At 39.0% G+C, this 27,267-nt stretch overlaps 1 protein-coding gene across 3 annotated transcripts in view; it reads left to right on the plus strand.

The window, feature by feature from the left end:
* Positions 1-4,953: 4,953 nt before the first annotated feature.
* Positions 4,954-27,267, plus strand: part of NMI (N-myc and STAT interactor) — a 29,128-nt gene continuing 6,814 nt past the window's right edge. The window contains exons 1-9 of one of the 3 annotated variants that reach the window (XM_087710586.1): positions 4,954-5,103; positions 11,231-11,305; positions 11,474-11,632; positions 14,266-14,382; positions 15,660-15,822; positions 16,984-17,090; positions 18,648-18,831; positions 20,917-21,023; positions 23,218-26,330. In XM_087710586.1, the coding sequence (XP_087566712.1) occupies positions 11,234-11,305; positions 11,474-11,632; positions 14,266-14,382; positions 15,660-15,822; positions 16,984-17,090; positions 18,648-18,831; positions 20,917-21,023; positions 23,218-23,418 (1,110 nt within the window). In that variant the 5' untranslated portion in view covers positions 4,954-5,103; positions 11,231-11,233 and the 3' untranslated portion in view covers positions 23,419-26,330. Of the gene's footprint in view, positions 5,104-8,756; positions 8,916-11,230; positions 11,306-11,473; positions 11,633-14,265; positions 14,383-15,659; positions 15,823-16,983; positions 17,091-18,647; positions 18,832-20,916; positions 21,024-23,217; positions 26,331-27,267 lie in introns of those variants that run through there. The other 2 variants (XM_014075241.2, XM_087710592.1) reach the window with 2 other exon arrangements.

The following is a 27,267-nucleotide window of genomic DNA, read 5'->3' on the forward strand; positions in this document are numbered from 1 at the left end:
TTTTTTTGTCAAGTTTCATAAGTTATCTTAGCTCAGTCTCTGGTGTGTAATTATTTTTCAGTTAGTTCCCCCCTCCCCCAGTCCGAATGTGCTTAGAAATATAACAAATAGCACCACATCATCCACATTTATTTTATCCTGTCAGAATCCTCTAGTGTGAATTCCTCCCATAGCTATCCATTCATAAATTCTTGACAGAAGAATAATGTCTTTGTTCCTAAATTTTATCACATGTTAATAATGGCAATGTACCTGTCTAATGTATTTAATATTTTGGTTAAACTATACCCACTGGATCAGTTAAGGGCCAATATACATCAGCATTCTTATTATCACTATGGAAAATATTTCATGGAACATGGATCTTTGCCTGATTCTTTTGAAACGTAAATCCAAATTATGCAAAGGAGTACGGTATATCTTTTTTTAATCCATAGTTTTATTGCCGTTTTATATACTGAAAAAGAAACAGCACTACACTGAAAAGACAGCAACTAGCTAATTTTAACTCACATACTGTAGTGTCATAAAATAGGATTTACAAGCGACAATAGCCAAATGGTAGAACAAAACCCAATAAAACATGCTATGCTTAGTGTGACTTATGAATGTGCTTCAAATACAGAACCAGAGGATAGGAATCATTTTCTTGTTCGACTGAGATTTAGAACAGGGGTTGTCAACTTTTTCTAATATTTCTAATAATTTATTACATTTAACATGTAATATCAGCATAGATTAACTCCAAGGTTAACATCAGACCAACAATACACTAACCAAGAAACTCCCAAAGGAGCCAATGGCCCCCACCAACACTGACAGGGCAAGTGACTAGTATATAAACTGACAGCAAACCACACTCCTTACTAGCACGGATATTACCTAGTTCAGGTAATGAAATGTCTGCAAGAAAACAAGCAAGCAAGCACGTCAGAGAGCACCAAGGACCCCGCGTTTAATATGTAATTAACTTCCATTGACTGCCTAGATTGTTTAAAACATTAAAAATGAAGTAAACCAAAAATAAATAGTAAAAGACAGCAAAAGTGACAAAACCACTAGGAAGAAAAAACAACTCTCACAATCAAAAAGAGGGTTTCAGTCACACTACCCAAAAGACTAGGTGAAGAACCTGATCTTCAGGGTCCTTCAAAACAATAGTAAAGAGGGGACTGTATGTGAATCTTGGTGTGTGTGTGACTGTGTGTGTGTGTGTGTGTGTGTGTGTGTGTGTGTGTGTGTGTGTAGTCTAATTCCAGAGGGAAGGTATCAGAGGTGGTATTCAGCAGGTTCTGACCAGTTCTGGAGAAATGGTACCAGAAATTTTGAGTAGTTCAGAGAACCAGTAAATACCACCTCTGACTGGCCCTACCTTCATCGATTCTCTGCCTCCTGAGTCCCATCTGATCGGGAGGGAATGGGGATTTTGCAGTATCCTTCCCCTGTCATGGCCACCAAGCCATACCCACAGAATCCATAGTAACATTTTTTGAATCCCACAACTGGAAGGTATGCACAATTCTGGGATCCTGACAGAAGACACCATTCATCAATAAAAGATAATATTTGTAGGTTGAAATGAGGTGCCCTATGAGGTTGCTTGTTTTCTTGCAGATGTTTTATTACCTTAACTAGATAACCCCATCCGAACTAGTAAGCAATGCTGCTTGTAATCAGTTTATATTCTGGTGTCTTGCCTGTCTGTGCTTGTCCGGCTGTTTACTGATGGCTCTTTGGCAGTTTCTTGGAGTAATGCTTACTAGATTGTTGGTCTGAAGTTAACCTTGGAGTTAATCTATGCTGATCTGGGTGCTGATTCCTGGTGGAGAGGTGCTAGGTCTTTTTCTATTTTGGGCTGGTTGATTGTCTCTTTTGCATAGCCTAAAGATGTTGCTAATGTGTCTATTGATGGCTGATTCGTTTAATCGTTTACTCAAACTACCATTTTTTGGAGTATAAGATTCACCTTTCTCCCCCCAAAAAAGAGGGTGAAAATCTGGGTGTGTCTTATACACTGAATACAGCATTTTTGGCATACTGAAACCCCACCCCCTTTGCAAAAATAGACCTGCAGAGGGTTTGGGAGACTTGCAAAGTACTCCTGGGGGCTGGGGAAGGCAAAAATGAACAAAAAACAGGCCATTTGCTCGTTTTTGCCTCCCCCAGCCCCCAGGAGCACTCTACAAGCCTCTCAAAGCCTCTGGATGCCCTTTTATTTTATTTTTTGCAACAAAAAAAGGGCCATTTTTGCTCCCCCCAGCTCCCAGGAGCTCTACAAGCCTCCCAAAGCTCTGCATGCCCCTGCCTTTTTTTTTTTTTTTGCAGAGGGTTTGGGAAGCCTGCAGAGTGCAAAAACCTTTTTTTAAAAATTTACCTCTTCATCTTATAGTCCGAAAAATACGGTAACCCAGAGTTCACCAACACTGCCAGTTTGTACTGGATAGGCGGATACTATCAGAGAATGGTCTTCAAAGGCAGCCCCAGGGTCGTCTTCTGAACTTCAATTGCCTCTGTGGCCCCTTCCCATAGTTGCCCTTAGCTAGAAAAAAATACCTTACCATGTGCAGTGCTTATTAATGTAAACTATATCAAACTATTTGTAGTCGCTAACAAAAATGATTGTTTATGCAGACAAGAAATTAGCACAGAAAATAAGATGTGGTTTTAACAAACTGTCTATAATGACTAGCAGTTAAGGTTGCCTGACCCCCTAGAAATATGGTATGGTTTCCTTGGAGGTATCATAGAGTTCACACTGAGAATCACTAATCTAGAAGGTTACATGACTTCTATGTTTTGCCTGTAGCACCTACAATACATTCATACATGAATGAATGAATGTAGTGATCTTTCATTACTAAAGATGAGCCACTTATCTTTTGTATTGAATATACAAAGCACTGTTACAGTGTAATGAAAGTGACATTCCTGCTGAAAAATAAATGATGAGGGGACTCGACCGGAAGTTCCTATACAGATGGAAAAATGTGTGCTCTGAAGAGCCTCACATAAATTCTGTCTGACAAACCAATGCCGAGATCCTTTTGGACCAGAACTTCCCTGGAGGGGCAGTGAAGAAGGAGTGGTGTCTCACTAGACCTAGAGAAGTGTAACAGGTTCCTTGTAGGTCAGACACTAGCTCTTTGAATTGCCATCAGGGGAGGCAGCATGGCAACATGGCTGCTATCAAAGCTGCGGGCTTCTGGCTAAAGCTTTTGAACAGGAGCCGTGCTGGAAAAGGAATGTGAAACCTGATAAGAAGATTTAATTAACCAACTGACATAAATCAGAATTTGGAAAAGGCAAAGAACCTTATGAGTATAAATAATATTGACGGACAGATTGGGATTTTGGCAGGAAGAAAGAAGGAGAAAAATGGTGGTTTGAATTATTAAGCCCCAAAAGTGCTCTTTGTTTTAAACAACTTGGAGACAGGAGGAGGAAATAAAGAATTGATTAACCCATTAAAACACAAACTTTGAATTTGGATTTGAAAAGATTGTGTCTTTAAAAGAGATTGACAATTGGGAACTCTACAAAGGAATGGAAGAAGGAGGGGTGAAACGGAAGTTAAAAACATACCAAGGAGACTGGCTTTGTTCAAGCTTGTTCTAAGTAACATATCTTAAGCAACTCTAATTAATGAGAGGTGGAATGTAATAAGGAAAAACATCAAGAGCAAAAAAAATGGAGTTACTTGCCAGAGGGAAGAACAAAGGAAGCAAAGTGGTCAAGATTTCTCCTTCTTTTCTTCCTCTCCATTTTAGCTAAATTAGAATTTAAGTTGGACCAGAACTGTGAAATAAGAAGAACCTTGGGAAACCTGGGACTTAAATTATAATTAACCGTACAACTAACTATAATTGTGGAACTGGATATTATGGAAAGGTAGGAATTTGAAGAATTATGTGAAATTATAAAAAAATATGCATAAACCATTAAAATTAAATTTAAATAGAATTTTGAAGTTAGAATCTGAGAAGCAGGAAGCGAAGGAAGAAAAGTGGGAGCATAATGAAAGGGTAGAAACGGTGGTAAACAAAAAGCCAACAAAAAATTTCACTGGGATTGACAGTGGTATAGGGAAAATTGAAAAGAGGGGATGTTTCCCAACAAAGGGAAATAAAAAGCAGACAAAAGATTTCACTGAGTTTGACAGTGGCTTGGGGAAAATTGAAGAGGGTGGACATGTTCCAACAAAGAAAAAAAGGGGGGGGGGGAGACAGGAATAGAGAATTGGGACAAAAGGCTTACTAGGAAAAAAATCAAATATTTAGAAATTATTACTTGGAGAATATAAAGTTGGGGTATGTGATTTACTCTTTTACATGATTATTAAACTGAGTTACTAACTGATTGATATGATAATGGAAAGATAATTCAATAAAGGTTAAAATATATGAATTATGGACACATATGAAACTGTTGGGGGAGAATATAACAGAGGTATGTGAATTATCCTTATCCATGAGAATTAAACTCAGTTACTAATTGATTGAATATGATAATGGAAAGATAATTAAATATAGATTAAAATATACAAAATATGGATGCATATAGAATTCTTAAGAAGATGAACAAAGTGAGGTGTGTATTGCTTGTTATTCTACATAGGAGATCAATGGAATTGTAATGAACATTGAACAGTAAGGATTGTTATTTAAAGACAATTAAAGGTAAGCTAAGTTAAGATATGGAAAAATGGAGGGGGAACATGAAACATACTTACAATGGAAAATTTTTGAGATTATAAAGACAGAACTAAAAATTTGGGGCATGTAATGATGTATAACTGTGCTGTCCCAACAGTATACAGCTAATTTAAAAATTAGAAGCTGTCTCCTTTAAACAACTATCTCATGGGAAATGCAACTACCTTGTGGGAAATGTAGTCCCATAACATGTGACCACATCTGTGCTCCCTGATTGGGCAGTGGGATATTTTGCCCGGGAAATTGTTTTATTACTGCGCACTCACTGAATCCCTGTCAGCACTAGCAGAAGCAGCTTTGCACCAGCAGCATGGGTTAGAGGAATTAATGTCTTTTTACACTACGTGAAGGGAAAGATCAGGGAAAGTCAGAAGAACCTCATTACTGAACTGTAAGTTTTGTTATTAAGGATTCCTGATAATAAACTTGATCTGAAAAATATTCCCAAGCGTGGAGTTAACTGGCTGCCCGAGCAGAACCCTCATTCCCCGGGGCAGAACAATAACTGTACAATATTATGATGAGAATAACTGGGAACTGTAATCAGGTCCACATTCCAACCAAAATAGGTTGGGGGGGGGGGTGGGGTTAAAAATAGAATTGCTATATATGTATACTTTTTTTTCTTTGAAACAAGGAAGAGGAGGATATTTGGTAAAATTAAAAATGTTTATTGAATTGAAATTATAAACACCATCAATATAAAATGGAGTTTGCTCAGAGGCTGAAATACACCAAGTAAATGAGATGAAGAGTGTGGAGTAGAGGAGAGAGGTGAGGGAAGAAGAGAGGGTTAGGAGAGAGTGCGGGGTGGGAGAGGAGGGGAGAAAGAAGGAGTGGAAAGGGGAGGGAGGATAAGGAGGAAGGGGAAGTAGAGAAGGGAAGGATGACAGAGGGAAGAAAGAAGGTAGGGAGGAGGAGAAGAGAGGGAGAAGAAAGTGATGGATAAAGTACAAATATGGTGTATGGAGAGCAGAAGAGCCAATAATCTTTTTTGTGGGTTGATGGTAAGATGAATTGATGTAAATATTTAATAATGTAAAATAATGTTGGTTATGTAACAGTAATACATGTGGTTATTTGTTATGAAAATGGAAAAATAAAAAACTTTTTTTAAAAATAAAAAATAAAATAAATGATGAGAAACAAGATGAATAAAAAAGGCACAAGCATATTGTCATTATTGGATGGTAACAACCTGGATGGAGAAGCAAACACATCCCCAAATTCATAGATAAAATCACCTTCAATACAGCTATGTCATGCTGACAAATGCTTGATTCATTTGACATTTCTTGCCCCTTCTTTTGTTGGGAAAAAGAAATGTGTTGATAGATAGTCATATAGAGCATCTAAGATACACCTGAGATACCCAAAGAAGACAGCTGTGATTCCCTCGAGCCCATAGCATTTAGTGACACAGTTTGTATGATACTGTGGCTGGATTCATCCATACTAAATTTAAGACTATTGTGTAGTAGCTGGTTTAGCACATCCTCTGAAGTCAATCAATGTGTTGTTTGTAAACAACAGCTTATATCTTTGTGTTCTGACCCCCTCCTCCGTCCAGTAACGAAAGCCGAGACACGCTTAATGAGAATGTCCTTTAATAACAAGACCAGACTCTTGGTGGCTGAAAGCCAAGTAAACAAAAAGATAAGGACCTTGGCAGCAAGGCTGACAAACCTTGGCAGCAATTCAGACAAACTCTGGCAGCAATCCAGCCTGCCAAGTTTGTTTCTCTTCAGTCAAAGCGTTGACTTCTGCAAGAAGGGCGTGGCACAAGCAGTCTGTTTTATAGTCTGGAGAGGAGCCTAATGACCATCAGCTGAGTGCAATTAACTCCTGCAATTACGTAGTAGCTCTTCGACGGCGTGCATCCCGGAACAACTCACTGTTGGTTTCTGGATCACTCTTCCTTGTCTCCTCCCCACTGATTCGAGGCTCAGGCGCCACCTGGTGGCCAACCAGTCTCTCTGCACCCTGCTGTCCAGGGTCCTCCACATCCTCCAGGGCCGACTCATAGGGCCCCTCGCTGTCGGAGTCTGGTGGCAGCTCCAACGGCTCCTGCTGGGCCACAACATCTTTGCATGTTGAGAGCCCAATGATGATTTTTAATAAATCACTGTTAAAGAAGTCACTGTACAGCTTAGTACAGTATACAAGTAAGGCAGTTGCTCTGTATTGTCTGCCCTTTATCATTCTCTTAGACCCTGTTACTGCATCCCTGATTTTCAAATGGTGGACACAGAGATTACATGCAACTGACTTGGAGATCCGTTAACCTGGTTAAGCTTATGCAGCCTAAAATAGGAACAATCAAAAATTTTTGCTCCTTATTTTGCTCCTTAATCTCTCGAGCTGCTGTCTTGCAGTTTGATCTGATGTGCCATCAAGTCAGCAATGACTCTTAGCAACCAACTATTTTTCTCCAAGAAAAGCAAAGTTTAAATCCTGGTGAGATTCAGATTAAAATTTAATTATTACAAGTGTTTTATTTATTTCTTGCCAAATTCTAATACCAATGAACTCTTCTTATTGGGGGGAGATGTAACACACATTAAAAAATGTGAGTTTTAGAGTTTGTGAACCATACTTGTACTGTACTGTTGGAAGAAATGTCCTTCTGGGTTCGGCTCCAAGTGGGGAAAAAGACACTGGAGATATGGAGGCTGCTTCGAAATGTGGTTTTAATGGTGGACAGGACCACATGGCTTGAGTCCTGAACAAAAAAGGGGGATCACATGCTTCAATGTTGGTGGAGAAGAGAGGGGAAAGCAAGGGAGGAAGAGAAGCTGAGACCCTGGTTTTATGCCCTCGTCTTTGATCTTGATCTTGTATTCTGATTGGTTGTCAGACTCCCATGGGCCCATGCAGGGGCAACTCTCTAGGCTGAGTTTTGAATCCAGGTTTGGTTGAGTTCTCAGATGCCATGTTGCCAGTTGGGTAAAGGGCCAATATTATCATGCCTTAATCCCATCACTCTGGAGCTGAAGGGGGGAACTCTTTATTATGTAAAGTGGACTAGCTCAGGCTTTAATGGCTCATTGACAAAGGGGGATGGGCAGAAAACTGCAGGCAGCTATTCTGTCTTTTAAAACATGTTTCTTCCTTTTCACATCCAGAGAAATATTCTGCCTTTTTCAATATTTCCTAGGATATTTCATTTTTTTCTGGGAGAGGGCTGGGTGATAACTTCCTACAGTACGATCTTACATTTTTGTTAAAGAGAAGACAGAGGGGAACCAGTTCTGAGATGTCCTGGGAATCAAATTTATTTCTGAGGCAGTTTTCTGGAGACTGCCTAGAATCATCTTGTTGGCAATTTTGGAAGCCGAATTCCATCGCACTCAGCTGCCATCAAATGGGGAAGTTTATTCAGTACTGTCTGCTAAGAAAAAACTTAGAATTAGAAAGCTCTGTGACCTTTTCTTGGCTTGCCTGCTAAGTAATGGCAGTGTGTTATTAATAATGCTGACGGAATTCCTCTCTCTCATTAGCCACCATTTTGTTTATCATTGTTTACTTGACTAAACCCGAGTTGGGTTCCTAACAGTAGCAAAAGCAATAGCACCTAAGACTTGTCTACCGTTTTACAGCCCTCTCTGGGCGGTTTAGTCAGTATATTGTCCTCAACTATCTGACTCAGTCATCCATGGCACTAAAGCGCACTGATTGTCTCTGGAAGGCCTCAGTCATCCAGGTCATAATTTTCTCAAAGGTGCTTTTTTTTCCAAAAGACTGAACGGGTTTTTCCCCCCGTGAGGAAAAAGAAGAAAAAGGTTTCGCTTCTCACCCGAGAAGCTTCATCGATCACACACAGATTATACGCAGAGGTAACTAACCCTATTTCAGCTTCGGGTGGCGCGAAAGGTGATCGCAGTCTTGTTAACGGGGCCGCCCGCCTCCGCGTGGCAAGTCAACACTTGCAAACGTGAGAAGCATCGCGTCTCTCAGGACGCTCTGTTGTCATGGGGAGAGGCCGGGAGGACTTCCCTCTTTGGCCTCAAGGGGAGATGACTTCCCAGCTGCCGGCCATAGCCGCACCTTCCCGCACGCTTTCCTTCCTTCCACGTGATCTGCAGTCAAATAAGGCTGTGACTTTCGTTTCTTGCTGCTGAGAAAACGGGGCTTTCGTTTTTATTTTCTTTTAAGCGAGAAGCTGTATGACTCTGAGCCTGTCCCGCCGTCGGAAAGATCCTTGTAAGTCAATCCCGCTGGAAAGCGGGCCGAATGGAGTAGGGGAAAAGCCTGGGCAGCGAGGGCGTGAGAATACATTGTGTTCGAATAGAATCTGCTGGCAGGTATCGAAAGGGAAAGTAAACTTTCTCCGTGGAGGATGGCGCTGAGCGATTTAAAAAATATATATATTATTATTATAGAAAGCGAACGATCCGATCAAAAGCCTACACTGGAGTTCTAAGACCGTACGATGCGCTTTAATTCGGTCCGGTTGGCACGTTCCATCTGAACTAGCCTAAATTAATTAAGCAACGCAACATAACAAGGGCGTAAACGTAAATGCACCCTTCGTGGTGTAGCTGTCATTAAGTGTCCCTCTGCTAACTTTTCCCGGTGTTTGAACTTTGTCCCAACATTCAATACAATTTTGCTGATTTCGAAAACGAACCAGCGTCTGCTCGGTTAGTATTACCATAGGGCAGAGGTCTTCAAACTTGGCAACTTTAAGACTTGTGGATTTCAGCTCCTAGAATTCTCCAGCCAGCTATGCTATGCTGGCTGGAGAATTCTGGGACTTGAAGTCCATAAGTCTTAAAGTTGCCAAGTTTGGGGACCCCTGCGGTAAGGGCTTCATCTGACATTTCATTTTTTCCCATTTAACTTTTTAATTAGTTTATCGAAATATAAAATACAAAGGAAAAGGGAAGGGGGGGAAAGGTATATAGTGTAACGGGAGGAAAAAAACTAACAAAAAGGCATCGACTTCCGACTCTCTTTAGCACAGTAGAAGGTAACATTACAACCACAACTTTATCTGACATTTCTGGTTTTTAATTTTTATTTTTTAACTGGATCTTGGAAATCGGGAAAAAGCCCTGAAAGAAGGATTTTGGCAGAGATTTCCAGACCAGGTCAAAAGTTGGAGTCGAGGAAACTTTTAAATGATGTGGAATTTGCAAGAGGAGATGTCACTTGATTTAAACTCTGGAGACCTTTTTCTCTGCCCATTTAACTATTTAAACTACCAGCATAAATATTGCTGTCTCCCTCATAATCAGTCCTTATTCTGTCAGTTATTCTAATCCTTTCTCTTATTTCTCAAGTAATCAGCCACAGATCCTACCAAATGCTACCTATCACAGAGTAGCCTAGCAAATCCTACCAGAGTTGGCATCAGAGGGAAAAGATTAAAGGGAAAAAAAGGGAAAACTAGGAAGATTTATGGGTGCTTTGTTCACAGATGGGGAATGAGATGAAAGAAATAGCAGGCAAACACAGTAGTAAAAATGTTTGTACCATGGCTAGATACAAGGGACGAAAACCCACATCACCTGATTGGATTTTAGGAGCAGCATATACAACAACAATAACAACAATAATATAATAATAATATTCAGGGTTGGATCTATGGTGCTACTTAGTAGCCAGTATTTTCCAGTGATTTCTAGATGTGACGGGATAACAACTTCCTATTGTCAGGCTGGCTAGAAATAGTGGTGGTGTAGACCCCATTGGCTAATTAAGTTCACCCAGACAAGTCAATAAACTGAATAAACGAATGTGAGTTGTAACAAGATATGTGAACTACCCAGTCAATGGCTTTCCTAAACTCTAATCATATGATGACCACCAGTTGCTTTAGATATGGGATATATGTGTGTGGTGTGAATAAAATTATGGTCTTAAAAAACCTGAACTTTACATTTATTGCTTTATAATTCAGTCTGTTGAGTGAATGAAGAATGATGTACAATATGAATATTTAGATTGTGGAGAGACCAAGTTTGCTGCTGGATTTACATTGGTTTGGATTTGATTGTTCTTGTTTCAATTTGTTTGTTTTCATTTAATTTGAAAATTTATTTGGATATGTTATTATCGCTCTTGGAGACTTAGTGCAGGAAGCCTGGAATTTAAGTTTAGTAGTTAGATGCAGAAAACGGTATTACAAACAGACATTCCTATGTGCTTGCTTTTTAAAAAATGCTGTTTTCCAATGTATTTAATAAAACAATCTTGTTCATCGAAGAATGAGTATAAAGAATCTACATAGACAGAGCTATTATCCTATTACTGAAATAGTCCTGTTTCACTTCTAGTTCTCATATGCTGTACATTTATTTTAAAACACTTATTTGCTTAGGTGAAATGTTCCAAAAAATATTGGTTAATGAAACTATTTTGAGTGTGATGGGCTAAAATTTTGGAAATGATTCCAATAAGTCACAATTTATTTCAATTTCATATCTGAGGGGAAAAAATGAAACTCTTGGAAATGTAAAAATCAGGTTTTGGTGCAAAATGGAAAGAAACGTCCTTTCATTTTTGTTTTGCAGGCTATGGCAGAAGATAAACTTTCCAAAAAATTTACAAGTGAGATTGAACTACTGAAAGAACTAGAAAAATGGAAGGTAATTTTTACAAACTCTTTTGAAGTTTTGCCAATGATAATTAAGCTATCTATACATACTATACCAAGTAGAGAGGCTGTGCTTTGTGTATGTGTGTGTTCAAAACCCTGCTAGTGCTATTTGATTGGCAATCCTGCAACTGCATTAATAGATTCTTAATTTGCCCAGGAAAAGCTTGACAAAATTGAAAAGCAAAAGACTGAAATCCTTCTTTCAAAACTTGCCCTTGATGAGAAAAGAAAAATGAAGCAAAAGGCTCTGACAGATCTACTAGAGCAGAGTAATAAGCAAGAAACGGAAAGAATGAGGATACAGAAGAATCAGCAGGTAAAGAATGGCTATATCCATGTTCCATCATTTTAAGAATAGAACTCACCCTTGATGCTGGGAAGTGTGAATGTTTACACAGTGATATTGCCAAGATTTGGCTTGAATGTGTGAGGCCCCTAATTGGTAGCATATACAGGTAATCCTTGACTTACAACCACAACTGAGCTCAGAATTTATGTTGGTAAAGAAGACAGTTTTTAAGTGAAGTTTTGCCCCATTTTATGACATTTCTTGCCACAGTTCTTAAGTGAATCACTGCAGTTGTTAAGATACTGCAATCACTGCAGTTGTGAAATGAATCTGGCTTCCCCATTGACTTTGCTTGTTCAGAGGTTGCAAAAGGTGATCCCAAGTCCTTCAGGACATTGCAACCGTCATAAATAGGAGTTAGTTGACAAGTGTCTGAATTTTGATCATGCATCCATGGGGATGCTGCATTAGTTCTAAGTGTGAAAAATGATCATAAGTCCCTTTTCTCAGTGCCATTGTAACTATAATCTGTTGTAAGTCAAGGATTACCAGTACATGTTTCTCTGCTGCCATCTTTTTGATCCTCTATCTTTATTGTTATATTATTGTTTTTTATTTGTGTGTGTGTGTGTGTGTGTGTGTGTGTGTGTGTGTGTTTGTGTGTTTAAACTTTATGAACTGCTTAGAATCTCTGGGACTTGGATGGTGTATAAATTTAACTAACATCTTGCAAACTTTGTTTCTTATGCCTGCTAAGTGAGGAGTTTGTTAAGTGAGCTTTGTTGCATTTTACGACTTTTCTTGCCACATTTGTTAAATGAATCACTGCAGTTGTTAAATTAGTAACATGGTGGTTAAGTGAATCTGGCTTCCCCGTTGACTTTGCTTGTCAGAAAGTAGCAAAAGATGATTACATGACCCTGGGACACTGCAACCATCTTAAATATAGAATAGAATAGAATAGAATAGAATAGAATAGAACCAAGTTAGGAAAATTAAATTCACTCTGTCCCACTCAGACTTCTATGGGAACTATTGATAAGGAAGTTTGCATGTTAGCACGACCGTTGGGCTGTAGGTGGAATTGCATGTGAAACTCTCAGCTGCAGATGTTGTTCCTTACCTAGACTAAAATAAGCATCCTGGGAGCAATGCTGATGTTCCTAAATCAGGGATATGCAGGATATAGCCTATATATGCACCTTCTAGTGCCTTTTTGTTATCTCTCCAGAGTTCCCCTCCTAATGGCACTGTAGCAAACTGTCCAATAGCATAGTTTCTGACCCAAAGCATGTTACAAATAAATGCAAATACAAGAACAGAGTTGGAAGGGGCCTTGGAGGTCTTCTAGTCCAACTCCCTGCCTAGGCAGGAAACCCTACACCACTTCAGACAAATGGTTATCCAACATCTTCTTAAAAACTTCCAGTGTTGGAAAATTCACAACTTCTGGAAGCAAGTTGTTCCACTGATTAATTGTTCTAACTGTCTGGAAATTTCTCCTCAGTTTTAGGTTGCTCCTCTCCTTGATTAGTTTTTACCCATTGATTCATGTCCTGCCCTCAGGTGCTTTGGAGAATAGCTTGACTCCTTCTTCTTTGTTGCAACCCCTGAGATATTGGAACACTGCTATCATGTCTCCCCTAGTCCTTCTTTTCTTTAAACTAGACATATCCAGTTCCTGCAGCAGTTCTTCATATGTTTTAGCCTCCAGTCCCCTAATCATCTTTGTTGCTCACTGCACTCTTTCTAGAGTCTAGAGTCTCCACATCTTTTTTATTGTGGCGACCAAAACTGAATGCAGTATCCCAAGTGTGGCCTTACCAAGGCATTGTAAAGTGGTATTAACACTTAACATAAACTTGATAAATGTGAACCACTTGTCAAGCATCCAAATGTAAATCATGTGAGCAAAAAAATGTTGCAAAGTCATAAGTGGTCATAAATTGCTTTTTTCAGTGCTGTTGTAACTTTGGTCATTAAACAAACTTATTGAAACAAGTTGAAAATTTCAATTCCAGTGAGAAACGTGAGTTTCATAAACAAAATACAAATGCCTTTTGTTCAGACCTTCAGTTTGTCAATCTAATATGTGGATATTAAGAAATATGCTAAGAATGTAATATATAATCTTGATTAACTGACAATATGCTGAATGGGCAAAAAACAATAAGATATGCATATGCATGTTTCTATGGATATAGATTCAACTGACTGGCGCATCCATGTGAGTGTTGATTAGGTGATACTATTCACTGTACAAAAATAGCAAAACAAAAGGGTTGCTTAAAACACTTCCTTTCACTTGGAATGCAGATATGGCTTAATCACATAGTATTTTATTGATAATTCAGATTCAGTTAAAATCCTGGAGATGGTTACAAGTTTACCTATTAAAACTTCCTGCAAGGATATTTTGTCATGAATAAAGGCGACTATACTTGTCCCAGGATAATGTTGCAGGATCCAATCTGGTTCGGTCACCGGGATCAGAGGTTTTGTATTCTGAGCTTTCGGACTCATGCTGGGGCCCATTCTTCAGGGAATTTCTCTCTACTAATGTTGTGTTCTCTAGCAAAATAAAAAAAAATACATTTTTTCCCCAAAACATCCATAAACTGATTCTTAGGCATATAAGTCTTTTTTTTCATATTCCACAGGAGCAACTTTCCTTAATACATGAGCAAAATAATAAGATGAGAAAGGAAATTGATGTCCTTAAGGTGAATCTGGCAGCAAAGAAAGTGAAACGTGGAGAACTTACATGCAGTTTTTCGGTAAACTCTTGCATTAATGAGCTGGTGTGCATGCAGTAGGGTTAATTTAGTGTACTTTATAAACTTACTTCATTCTTCATAAAAGTATTCTTCATTCCTTATTTAAGAAACAAAGCCTTTGCCCTCCCTTCCAGGGAATTTGTGGTTTATAAAAAATTAGAATCTTTATCAATTTTATTCCATTAGACAATTTTTGTGCCATGAGTCCATGACATAATAAACTCTATAGAAATATCACTGAATTCTAGAGTTCTTTTCCCCAAGTAAGTAGATGTAGACTTGCTGCTTCATTATAGCAATGGTGGGTTGCAGGTGGTATGCCCCGGTCCGGGAGTATCGGAGCACCGGATACCATTCCGGGACGGTGCTCCGGAGGGCCTATCCGCCCGCCTGAGCTCCTTACCGGTGTTTAAAGGCTTCTACGCTTCCACGCAGGTGCATGGTGCATACAGTGCCTGCACGATGCTCTGCGGAGCAGCTGGAGTGTCGTGGAGGTGCTAAGATGCATGCACACGCTGCATGCATCCATGAGGACGTCGCCGGCCCACCCCTACATTATAGTAATTGTTTTCACTTTCTTACTAATATATTGTACTAATGCAACTATTCAGCCTCAGATGAATCCTCTGTTTAAAGTTTTAAAATGTTTGGATACCTTAAGAGACAACATGTAGCTCTTAGTTCCTGTTTTGAAATTTTTCAGCACATTGGCAAGTAACTATCCTCAAATTTCCTGATGATTTTTGGTAGAAGATTTTTGTGTTAATCTTCCCCAAATCCCTCAAAGAGTAGACAATACAATGAAAATTCTGTCCATTATAAAGTAAAAGTAAAGTTAAAGGTTCCCCTTGCATATATGTGCTAGTCGTTCCCGACTCTAGGGGGCAGTGCTCATCTCTGTTTCAAAGCCGAAGAGCCAGCGCTGTTCGAAGACATCTCCGTAGTCATGTGGCTGGCATGACTAAACGCCAAAGGCATATGGAATGCTGTTACTTTCTCACCAAAGATGGTCCCTATTTTTTTACTTGCATTTTTACATGCTTTTGAACTGCTAGGTTGGCAGAAGCTGGGACAAGTAACGGGAGCTGATTCCGTTACACGGCGCTAGGGATTTGAGCTGTCGACTTTGGGAGTTGGGGGAAAAATATCTGACGAAAGCTTCTTAATGGCCTTATGTGTCACTGAAACTAGTAGAAACTAGTAGATAAAGAGTATGTTTACTTAATGTTTTTTTGTCTTAAAAGCTGTCCTCTCTAATTTTATTATTAAAATTTCAGCTTCAGCAATGCCTACTTAAAAAAAAAATGAAGTTTGTGAATCTGGAGGATGCCAAGGATAAAGATGACAGCATAAACATGTCCTGCTGTTTTCACATGGCTACAAAAATCCCATTCACGGTGAACCGAGGAGAAGCTCTCATTCAGTTTGAGGAAGAATCTGGTATATGAAGTGCATATTCAAATGATATAGTTCCTCCTTTTTTTAAATAAGGGAAGTTGTGTTAAGTGAGCTCTTCATTATCTGACAAGAAAATTTTAGGATCAGTTCAAATACCTGCCATTTATGCATCTGCCTTAATCTGTTTTGATGTTTGAAATTCTAACCTTTATCATGCCCACTGTAAAAACAATAAAGAAAGTAATTTATAACTTGATGGTCTTTAAGTCTCTTACCAGCCTTCCTGTAGATGGGCTAGCTATGATATTAACTGATTGAGTTCACAGATCAGATAAGGTAAGGCTTGCCTAAAAGTGAATTGTCTATGAATGATTGGGTTCACACATTATGCCAAGCTTTGCGCCAGAAGAAAACACTTTTTTTCTATCAAGGAGCCCTTCCATTTTTAAAATTAATTAATTCAAATTTATTTGCCATCTATTTCACTGTCACCCGACTCTGGGTGCCTTACAATTGGATGTGACACCGTATAAAAATTAAAAGAGGAAAACATGCAATAAATATAATATGTTTAATGTCTGGGGAAAGATGGCAAAATCCTATTTTTTTTTTAAAAAATGTTTTTAAAATTATGTTAAGTCTTACCATTTTTGTCAAAATCAGATAATGACCCAATTAGAGGGTCAGCAAAAAAGAATTTAAAGGGGGCTGTTGACCACCGTACCATAACTTATATGTTATAGTTCATAACACTAAACCAAATTAGATCCCATTATTGCATAGCACAAAGTGTGAACCTAGCCAGGGTTGTGGTGAGAGATGTCAATGCCAATAAAAATAACCTTGCGCCAACTGCTGAATTATGAATATTCTGAGTTGTTACTGGATCTATCAATATTCAATGCAAGAATGGGAAAACATAACCTTTTCGAGAATCCTTCCTTCAGGGATCTGTTACCCTGTTTTCCTTGGCAAGAAACTTTGACCATTGCAGTGTCCTAGTTGTAGGAGGTGATGCTATTTGAGTTGGGAAACCGTGCAAAACTAGCAGCAATAATTGTCAACAAAATCCCATGTCAAAAAAAGTCATTGTTGAAACCTTGGCTTTCCTCACAATTGTTGATTAATATAACTACATGTCTCATGTGAAGTTGAACTATTTCAATGTTCAGCATGGAAACCTGTTAACTTCTTGTTCTTCAGTTGCTCAGCGGGTGATTAGAAAACATAACCATATCATCAACTTGGAAAATAAGGAGATTGCTTTGAAAGCCTGCCCTGTTGTTTTGGACACGGGAACAACATTTAAGGTAATGGCATCACCATGAAAGATGTTTAAATATATCCAAATAATGTGAACTATTATGTACTGGTAACTGGACCTCCACATATAGACAGCTTAAATTCAATTGGCTTTGCTTAGCTCTGCATAGATATAGACTCTCATCATTGTAAATTTAAGCTGAAGAGTTTTCCCCTTTTATCTTTTTCCTAATTACATAGATTAGGGACACAGTGGCTCGGTGGCTAAGATGTTGAGCTTGTCGATCAGAAAGGTTGGCAGTTTGGTGGTTTGAATCCCTAGCACCGTGTAACGGAGTGAGCTCCCGTTACTTGTCCCAGCTTCTGGCAACCTAGCAGTTCGAAACATGTAAAAATGCAAGTAGAAAAATAGGGACCAACTTGGTAGAAAGGTAAACAGCATTCTGTGCACCTTCAGCATTTAGTCAGGCCGGCCACATGGCACGGAGACGTCTTCAGACAGTGCTGGCTCTTTGGCTTTGAAACAGAGATTAGCACCACCCCCTAGAGTCAGGAACAACTAGAACATATGTGTGAGGGGAACCTTTACCTTTACCTAATTACATAGAAAGAAGGGAAACTTTTTCTTAGAATTTTCATTTTTTCCCAGATATGTACCTTTCTAGATGTTTACATCTAATTCAACCCAAAATGCATACAGACATAACTGCATCCTTTTTCCTGAAAGTATCTTGTTATTATACTATGTTCTGTTGGCCAAACATTAGATTGAGAGCTTATTGGCAAAGATCATCAGTAGGTCTAATTTAAATACCATTTTATGAATACCCTCTGGTCTTTATTATAAAGGGGATATGCATGCTTATTGAATAAATCTCATTGGGCTTATCAAGGGTTTATCTTCTTGGCAATAATATAGAAATGAATTCCCATTGCCTTCTTTCAGCATATTTTTTTATTTTCCACTCTAAACTACAGTTTTGATGGTATTAATCATGTCTGGCTCTGCTAATATTTTCAAAGTCAGCTGTTACGTCGAACTTTGATTTTAACACATATTGTAGATGAAAATTCCTACATTATACTAATGTATGGTTTAATGATGATTTGTTGAATAAATACACTGTATATTTAATGCTAATATATTACACAGCTTGGAGGGGAGAAATTGTGCTAATTTCTCCTACTAGTGACTGGGCATACAAACCACATTGAGTTATAGTTGCATTATGCTTTGTTGAATAACTAAAAATTTAGTTTAGTGTGTTGTACAAATCATCACACTGTCTCAATCCAATTTTACATTCCCTTCTTAAAATCTTGAATAATTTAACTCGACTATTATAGTAAAAAATTTAATTAATGCTAACTGTATCTTTTGTGTAGTTCAACCTTTTCCAGTTCTCTTGTCCATAACCCCAAATTTCATGCCAATATGAACAGAGAAGTCTGGGAGAGAGAAAACCTTGGAAGGCAGTAGAGATAACGAGAAAACAATCTTCCCTGTCAGAAATTGTGCTCTGCTCATAACTTGTTTTGAATAGTTGCAGCTATGAATTTTTTGATATGCATAATTTTGACACTGGATTGTATTCTTTCTCCAGATCCATGTTAAACTCTCTCAAATGATTATTCATGTTTCTAACATCCCAAACGTAGACATTGCCGAGGAATGGATGAGAGAGAAATTGGAGCTCCTTTTCTACAAAGCGAAACTGGGTGAAATTCAGAGGATATCATATAATCCATTCTTAAAAGAGGCCATTGTTACCCTTTGTCAGCCAATAGGTAATCTTTGAATTATTCTGCCAGTTTATTTTTAGGATATGGTCTGTAATCAGCCTTGTTTGTGGGTCATTATCGTTGCTCGCTCGACTTCAAGCACATAGTCTTAGAACGGAGGCTGCATCCATTCCTGTGCCTGTCCCTGTCTGGCCCATGTGATATCAATCGGAAATTAGAAGTCAAATATAAATAATTTTGCCAGAAGAGCCACAATTTAAAACATTTAAGATTTGCAGATGATAATGTTCTCTTCTCACAAAACCCAGAAGATCTACAAAGGCACATACAAGAGCTGCGTAAAGCAAGAGAACCATTTGGCTTAAAAATAAAGCTGAAAAAGAGCTGGGTTATGTTTAATAAATTCACTAAAGAAATTAAAAAATATATATCTGGAGAATAACTAGACATAGTAGACCAGTACGTAGGCCTTGGCCAGTGAACTTAATGGAAGATGATATATTAAAGGAAATTGAATGGCATGTTAAATGTGGTTGGCAAGCAAAGCATAATTTTCAAGCTTAACCTCCTCCTATGCCTGAAGAGAAAAGCGTGTTATCTGCTCTAACATATGCCAATGAAACATAGACACTAACCTCATAAGCGGCACAAAAGCTACAAGCGGCACAAAGAGCCATGTTCTCTACATACATGCTCGGCATGACAAGACAAGATAGAGAGACCTGCACATGGATTAGAGAACAAATAAAAGTATATGATATCATCAAGAGAGTAAAAGGATTGAAATGGAAATAGGCTGGTCACACAGCAAGAAGAACTGATGGCAGATTGACCAAGGCAGTCAAAGAATGGATCCCACTTGATAAAAAAACATCCACAAAAGAGACCGAAAAAAAGATAGATCGACAACATCAGCAAGTATTGCGGGCCCAATTGGCAAAAGAAAGCTCAGGAACCGTATTGGTTGGAAACATGCAGAAGAGGCCTTCATCCTGCAGTGAATAGACAATGGCTAAAAGGATGATGATGATGATGCCATGCATGCAATACAACTGTGTTGCTTTTGAAGATGACTGCTATTCACTTTTCAATTTATATATCTGCATGCCTGCATGCCTATGGACCTTCACAGTCCTATTGATTTGGCCTTCTACAACAGTCCCAGTTTCTCATGTGGCCCCTTGGGAAAATTAATTGCCCAGCCCTGTCTTAGAAGAAATTAATTATTTAAACCTTGTCCCAAGTCAAATGTAGTTTTGGACTAGAAAGCACATGGATCACTATGTAGGAGGACTTTTAAAGCTGACTGGGAAGAATGGATTCCCTGAGGATCACCCTATCTTTTAACTATATATACTATCCCCCATCATTCTATCTCAAACATTTCACTTTCACCTAGCCAGCCCACTATTATGGCATTTCCAATCTTCTTATTAGTTGTCATCAACAAGTATTGTTCATTCTGTAAGCAGGTCTATGGATGCGAAAATATTTTACTCTCTACATTTGAGTGTTCATCCCTGAGCTATATACATCATCTTCTATTGGTACTTTTCAATATTTACACTACACCATTTTCTTCACTAGAATGCAAAGTAGCCTTCCACAACTGGATTTTTTTTTCTAGATGTTTTAGTAAAAACACCACCACAGCTGTTGCCATCTGGCTAATGAACATAAAAAAATAAAATCAGTTTTATATGGAAGTTTCTGGTTGGAGAAAGTAACTCTTGAAAGCAAGTGCTTCACAAGATTTTTCTGTTAATGTTACATTTGAACTTGTTTACTTTGGATTAAATTCCACTGGGCTTTTGTCAGTTACTTACAAGTAAACATATCTAGAATTGCACTACAGTATTATTAGGCTTGTGATGAATATTTTATTACTGTATTTGCCTTATTGTCTGGTCCACTGGTGGCTTGTATTGAAAGAAATACCTTTATGTCCCATAGTTAATGGAAAACTAGTTCTTCCTAAATAAGTATCTACAGTCTACATTATTTAAAGTATATGTGGAACTCTAATATTTAGGTTTTTGTGGTACTCTAATAAATTAGGGTTTAATTTATTTAAATTTTAACCAGCCCTTTTCAGATGTGGACATCTTCATATCTTTTTTTTTATTCTAGCTCTTAATAAAATAATATGGCATGGACAATACTGCATCAATGTGTTTGGAAAGACTCATTTTCTCAATGTTTCACCTCTCAAAAAAAGCATTGTGGAAAAAGCTCAGGTAAGTAATGGGGGAATAATCAAGCAAGGCGGGTAATTCAGCAGCTGAATGAACCTGTTGTGCTAAGCTGTGGTTACTGAATAAACCAAAATAAAGCAGACATATATCACATTGTATTATTGATTTTAAGCTTGATTTAGAGTTGCCCACAACTGCACGTAGGTGTTGCCAAATAACTACACTGTGAAGGAGTTCATGGATAAGTGTATGTTGCAGATAAGCTGATGTACACATCTCCCAAATCCCAATTTGCATTGTGCGGAGATACAAATCATGTGTGCTGATTGCTTGATCCGACTTCCTGTTCTGTGCTTTGCTATTTGAGAGCTCTTTAGCCAGAACATTAACATTTGCAGAAATACAAATGCAACATACATGCAACCATCCTCATACTGTACAATAGACATGCTCTGACGTGCAGTGATGGAGAAATCTAATCCAGGCTTTCCGGACTAGTGGCTGGATTGATATAGCATGACACATTACAATTAAAACGTTGACATGACTCATTGAGTTCAAAGGGACTTTCTTTGGAATAAGGTTTATAGCCTTTGTAATACCATGTTTCCCCAAAAATAAGACCTAACTGGAAAATAAGTCCTAATGCATTTTTTGCAGCAAAAATTAATATTTTGGGGAAAACATGGTAGTCAATATATTATTCCTCTACTTTCAAAATAAGTTATCCATTGTATTTCCAGCCATTAGAAAATGTGTTCTATGGGTAAACAAGAGAACTGAGTTCTTCATAGTAAATGTATGTAGAATGAAGTTACATCTGCTTATACCATAGTATCAACAATATAGCAATAGCACTTAGACTTATAGACCTCAAAGCAGTTTACAGAGTCAGCATATTACCCCCAACAATCTGGGTCCTCAGTCTGGGTCCTCATATACTGCATATGGGTAGCAAAAATTGGATAAATCGCTAGACGGGCTGTAAATAATGTAAACCTCTTTTAAGTAATGTAACACCTTTTTGTTGCCACTTACTGATCATCTCAAGTTTTACACTACAGATATGGTTGGCCCAATATTATCAAGCACTTATGGTGGTTTGATAATGGCTAGGTCTTGGTTTTCTTCCACTTAGTGAAGGTTGATATGTGTTGCACATTGAATTAAAATAAGTATTAATACCTGACTATACATTGTACTTTCTGCCACACACTGCTCTTTAATCAGGCATTTGGATTACTACTTCCTAAACCAAAAAAGGCCATCATTTTGGGATTCTAGAAATGGGATTGTATCCAAGGCTTGCCATAGATTATAAGATCAGGTTTTCAGACATGAGCAATGTAATCTTGTGAGGTTCAGACAGATCGTAAATTGCAACATGGTCAGTGGTAGCCACCCAACAGGAAGTAAGAATTAGACTTTTTAGCTTAGTTTATTGCTTTCGAGGTGTGATGTTGGAGAAGAATCTTGAGAATCTCTTGGACTGCAAGGAGATCAAAATCAGTCAATCCTAAAAGAAATCAACTCTGCCTGTTCTTTGGAAGGATGGATATGAAGCTGAAGCTCAAATGAAAAGAGAGGACTTCTTGGAAAACGTCCTGATGTTGGGAAAAATTGAAGGGAAAAGGAGAAGGGAACGGTAGCGAATGAGATGAAATAGGACCATTGATGCAATGAACATAGAATGACTTTGGGCAGTCTCTGGGAGACAGTAGAGGACAGGGGGGAGGGGTTGGTGTGTTGTGGCCCATGGGGTCTCAAAACAGTTGGATACGACTTAGTGACTGAATAGCAAAAGCATTGTTTGTTTGCAAACATAGCTTCAGTGTTTGCAGCTGCTTTATTTGGGCCAGAATAAAGTTGTGACAAGAAGAAATATGCCGACGATCACATTAGACTCAAAAGGGGAAATGTGCTATGAGCTGGATGGAGATTCTATGCCAGTTTTGTTTCATTAGGATCACAGCAGGGCAGAAAATGGTTCATTTCCCAGCCTTCCCCCCTGCTGTGATCCTGCAATACATGGGTATTTTAGAAAGGGCATTTGAGGTGCAGCTGCCATGCCCTGGTCTCACGTTTTGTTGGTTCTTGAACCAGTGCATTTATATTTTGTAATCAGTAAAAAAATAAAAGGGTGTAGTTATCTCTTAGTGATGGTGCTTTCAATATTAGCTTTCTCTAAGGAAGACTATGGAAGTAACATATGGTATGCTTTTTTTTTTGGTGCCAGATGTTTTCAGGGACTTCCAGGAAAGCTGTACTATTAACAGGAATCAACGCAGAACAGAAAGATGAGGAGGATGTGGAAGACATGATTGAAATTCACTTCCAGAAACCCAGCAATGGAGGGGGTGAAGTGGATCGAGTGACCTATATTCCCAGAGGGATGAAAACTGCTTATTTTGAGATAGATAAAGCAGATTTTATATGAGACTCTTGAAGATGTAGACTGGTTCAGCTTCCAGATACGCCAAGGGTTTTATTCAGTGATGGGTTGCTAACCAGTTTACTACCAGTTCACTTGTGCTCGTGTGCAACGCTTCTGTGCATGTGCAAATGCTTCTGCGCATGTGCAGGAGCTTCTGCACATGCCCAGAAGTGTACAGAATTTTTTTTTTTAGAATTTTTTATTAACATTTATAGGCCGCCCTTTTCCCTGAGGGGACTCAGGGCGGCTCACATAAAATCAGGAGGGGGAATACAAACAATGACATAGACACATATAAGTAAAATAATGAGCAACATTCATTCATCATTCGGGAGGGGCGGCTATCTTTGTCCCCAGGCCTGACGGGCTAGCCAGGACTTAAGGGCTATGCGGAAGGCCTGGACGGTGGTGAGAGTACGAATCTCCACGGGGAGCTCGTTCCAAAGGGTCGGAGCAACTACTGAAAAGGCCCTCCTCCTTGTAGTTGCCAGCCGGCACTGGCTGACCGATGGAATTCGGAGGAGGCCCAATCTATGAGATCTAATTGGTCGCAGGGAGGTAATTGGCAGAAGGCGGTCTCTCAAGTACGCAGATCCACTACCATGCAGGGCTTTATGGGTGACTAGTAGCACCTTGAAGCGCACCCGGAGATCGACAGGTAGCCAGCGCAGCTCGCGGAGGATAGGTGTTATGTGGGTGAACCGAGGTGCACCCACAATCACTCGCACGGCCGCGTTCTGGACTAGCTGAAGTCGCCGGATGCTCTTCAAGGGCAGCCCCATGTAGAGCACATTGCAGTATTCCAGCCTAGAGGTCACAAGGGCCCGAGTGACTGTTGTGAGAGCCTCCCGATTCAGGTAGGGTCGCAACTGGCGCACCAGGCGAACCTGGGCAAATGCCCCCCTGGTCACAGCCGTCAGGTGGTGGTCAAAAGATAGCTGTGGATCCAGGAGGACTCCCAAGTTGCGAACCCTCTCTGAGGGGTGTAAAATTTGACCCCCCAGCCTGAGTGATGGAATATTGGTCGAATCTTTGGGAGGGAAGCACAACAGCCACTCGGTCTTTTCTGGGTTGAGTACAAGCTTGTTAGCCCTCATCCAGTCCATGACGGCCTCAAGGCCTCGGTTCATCACGTCTGCCGCTTCATTGAGTTGGCACGGGGCGGACAGATACAACTGGGTATCGTCCGCATATTGGTGGTATCTTATCCCGTGCCTGCGGATGATCTCTCCCAGCGGTTTCATGTAGATGTTGAATAGTAGGGGGGATAAGACCGAACCCTGAGGCACCCCATATGTTAGGGGCCTAGGGGTCGATCTCTGCCCCCCCCTAACACCGACTGCGACCTGTCCGAGAGGTAGGAGGAGAACCACCGCAACCCGGTGCCTCCCACTCCCACCTCCCGCAGTCGTCGCAGAAGGATACCATGGTCGATGGTATCGAAAGCCGCTGAGAGGTCAAGGAGAACCAGGATGGAGGGATGTCCTCCATCTCTGGCTCTCCACAGATCATCGGTCAATGTGACCAAAGCGGTTTCTGTGCTGTAACCGGGTCTGAAGCCTGACTGGAAGGGGTCGAGATAGCTTTAGTATTCAATTAAACCAGAACCAGGCGGATGGGTGGAGCCTCCCACCAGTGCCACTACCGGTTCGGCTGAACCGGACCAAACTGGGAGCAACCCACTTCTGGTTTAATTGAATACTAAACCTGCAGTTGTTTAGGAGTGAAGCTGCTTGTAACATAGAAGCTTTGAACACCTTTGAAGTCCCATTTAAAGCTATGTTCAATTAAAAGTTCCCTTGTTTCAGTTGGTTTTTCTTAATGTTGAAACCAGTGAGACTTAAGTTGTGATCTAATCACAACTCACATCAAGGCTCATAGTGTGAATAGTCAATACCAACTGCATTTGGCACAATTGTATGATGACAATTTCTGTGGTTTAGGAATAAAGCTGATTTTATGCTCTACAAATTATAGATTTAGCCTGTGTCTTTTGCATTGTTAAAAACATAAAACTAGGCTTTACCTTGAATCTCCTATGTTCTAGCCCTACAAAGTCCAACAAGTAAGATAATTGAGTCTCTTTTACAAAGCATCTGTTTTTATATTTACTGGGAAATCTCAATTCTATTCTGTTTCTCTGAAAATAAGGATAATAAGCCCAATCGGGCTTTTGAGTACAGGCACTAAAATAAGCCCTCCCCAAAAATATTGTAACACAGCAGCAGCCATGAGGTGACCACGCTTGCCGCCTCCTGCACCTCAAAAATAATTTAAGACACCCCCCCCCAAAAGAAGGCCAAGCGCATGGGGAAACAGGATGGTTTTTAGATCTATTCTACAAAACCAATTGGCAAATCTGAAGAGTTGACACATAATTGGAAGCTTTTTTGATTTTTTTTAATATGAGAACTGCAATCTAGAAGTGAATGCCACTTTTCCTCACCTCTTGCACCTTATTTCATGGAAAACAATACCACTACCACTGGTTTTCTACCAATGAAAGATTTTACACTTAGTAGGTAATGGGCTTGTAAATGTAATCACTCTAGAGGTACTTTTATCTCCTTTGGGGGACATATAAGAAGGCTAATACTTAATGGGATTGAATGTGTACTTTAATTCAGAGAATTGTTAAATGTATAGTTAAAATCAGAGGTTTTTCTTTTCGGTTTGTCAGAAAAGAAATTAGAGTAAAAAATATGGGACTTTTCTTCTATATGTACTGTAATTTTTGTAGTGAAACTCTTACAGATTCCACAATGGAAGATGGATGATGAAGTTAATGGAAATGGCTGAGATGGTGAAAGTAACTACCTTGATTAAAGAAAAGAGTTGTTTAACTTTGGTTTTACATGGAAATCACTTTTGGACTTTTTGTTACAAACCAAAATAAATATTTAATTTTAGAATTTGATGATTAGAAATATTCATGATTATAAAAATACTGGGTTTGAAATTTAAAACAAATGATTGTTGCATTTTATATCTGTGACTGTACTGAAGAAAAAAGCTATTTTTTTCTTATCTTTTTATTCCTTTGGACCTTCTCTCTCCTCTTTTTCCTTAGTATTTTTTTGTTTGATTGGTTTTTACATTTTATCTTTTCATAGAAATTTAATACAGTAAAAGAAAAACCCTTAACCAATGGCTTATACTGTAACCTTGATTGTTTCTATTAGAAGCCCAGCATTATATAATCGCTATTTTATTTACTTGAATCTCAATAAATCTCACAAGTCAAATGATTTAGAACATTTTTTAAAAATAAACACTCTCCAGAATAAGCTACAGATACATTTTATAATCAAATTAAAATCTATTATTACTTCATCAAAAGATGCTTTTCCTGAGACACATCCAAAAGTCAAAATTGGAGCATACGCTAATACATACATTATTCTAATGTGTGATCTAATACGTCACAGGTTTGGGTATCATTTCTAAACCATGATTAAGTGAACTGCTTCTTATTTAACTTAAACCATTGTTTACAAGTGATATGACTGAGTTCACCATATACTCCAGCAAAATAAAACCCATAAAATATGACATGGGCAGTATAGGATTCCAGCCTTAGACTAATCTGTGAGAAAGTCTGAAAAGATCTGGGCTATAGTTGACAACTCAAGAGGCTTTAGCTCTTGCAAAGGGATAACATACAGGTAGGACTTGACTTACAAAAGTTCATTTAGTAACATTCAAAGTTACAACGGCAATGAAAAAAGTAACATGATCATTTTTCACAGTTATGACCTTTGCAGCATCTCCATGATCATGTGATCAAAATTCAGATGCTTGGCAACTGGTTCATATTTATGACCGTTGTGTCTTGGGATCACGTGATCACCT

The sequence above is a fragment of the Thamnophis sirtalis genome, unplaced genomic scaffold (assembly GCF_051295495.1).
Source record: "Thamnophis sirtalis isolate CommonGarterSnake01/CBP01778 unplaced genomic scaffold, rThaSir2_p1.2 scaffold_1, whole genome shotgun sequence".
Classification (NCBI taxonomy): domain Eukaryota; kingdom Metazoa; phylum Chordata; class Lepidosauria; order Squamata; family Natricidae; genus Thamnophis; species Thamnophis sirtalis.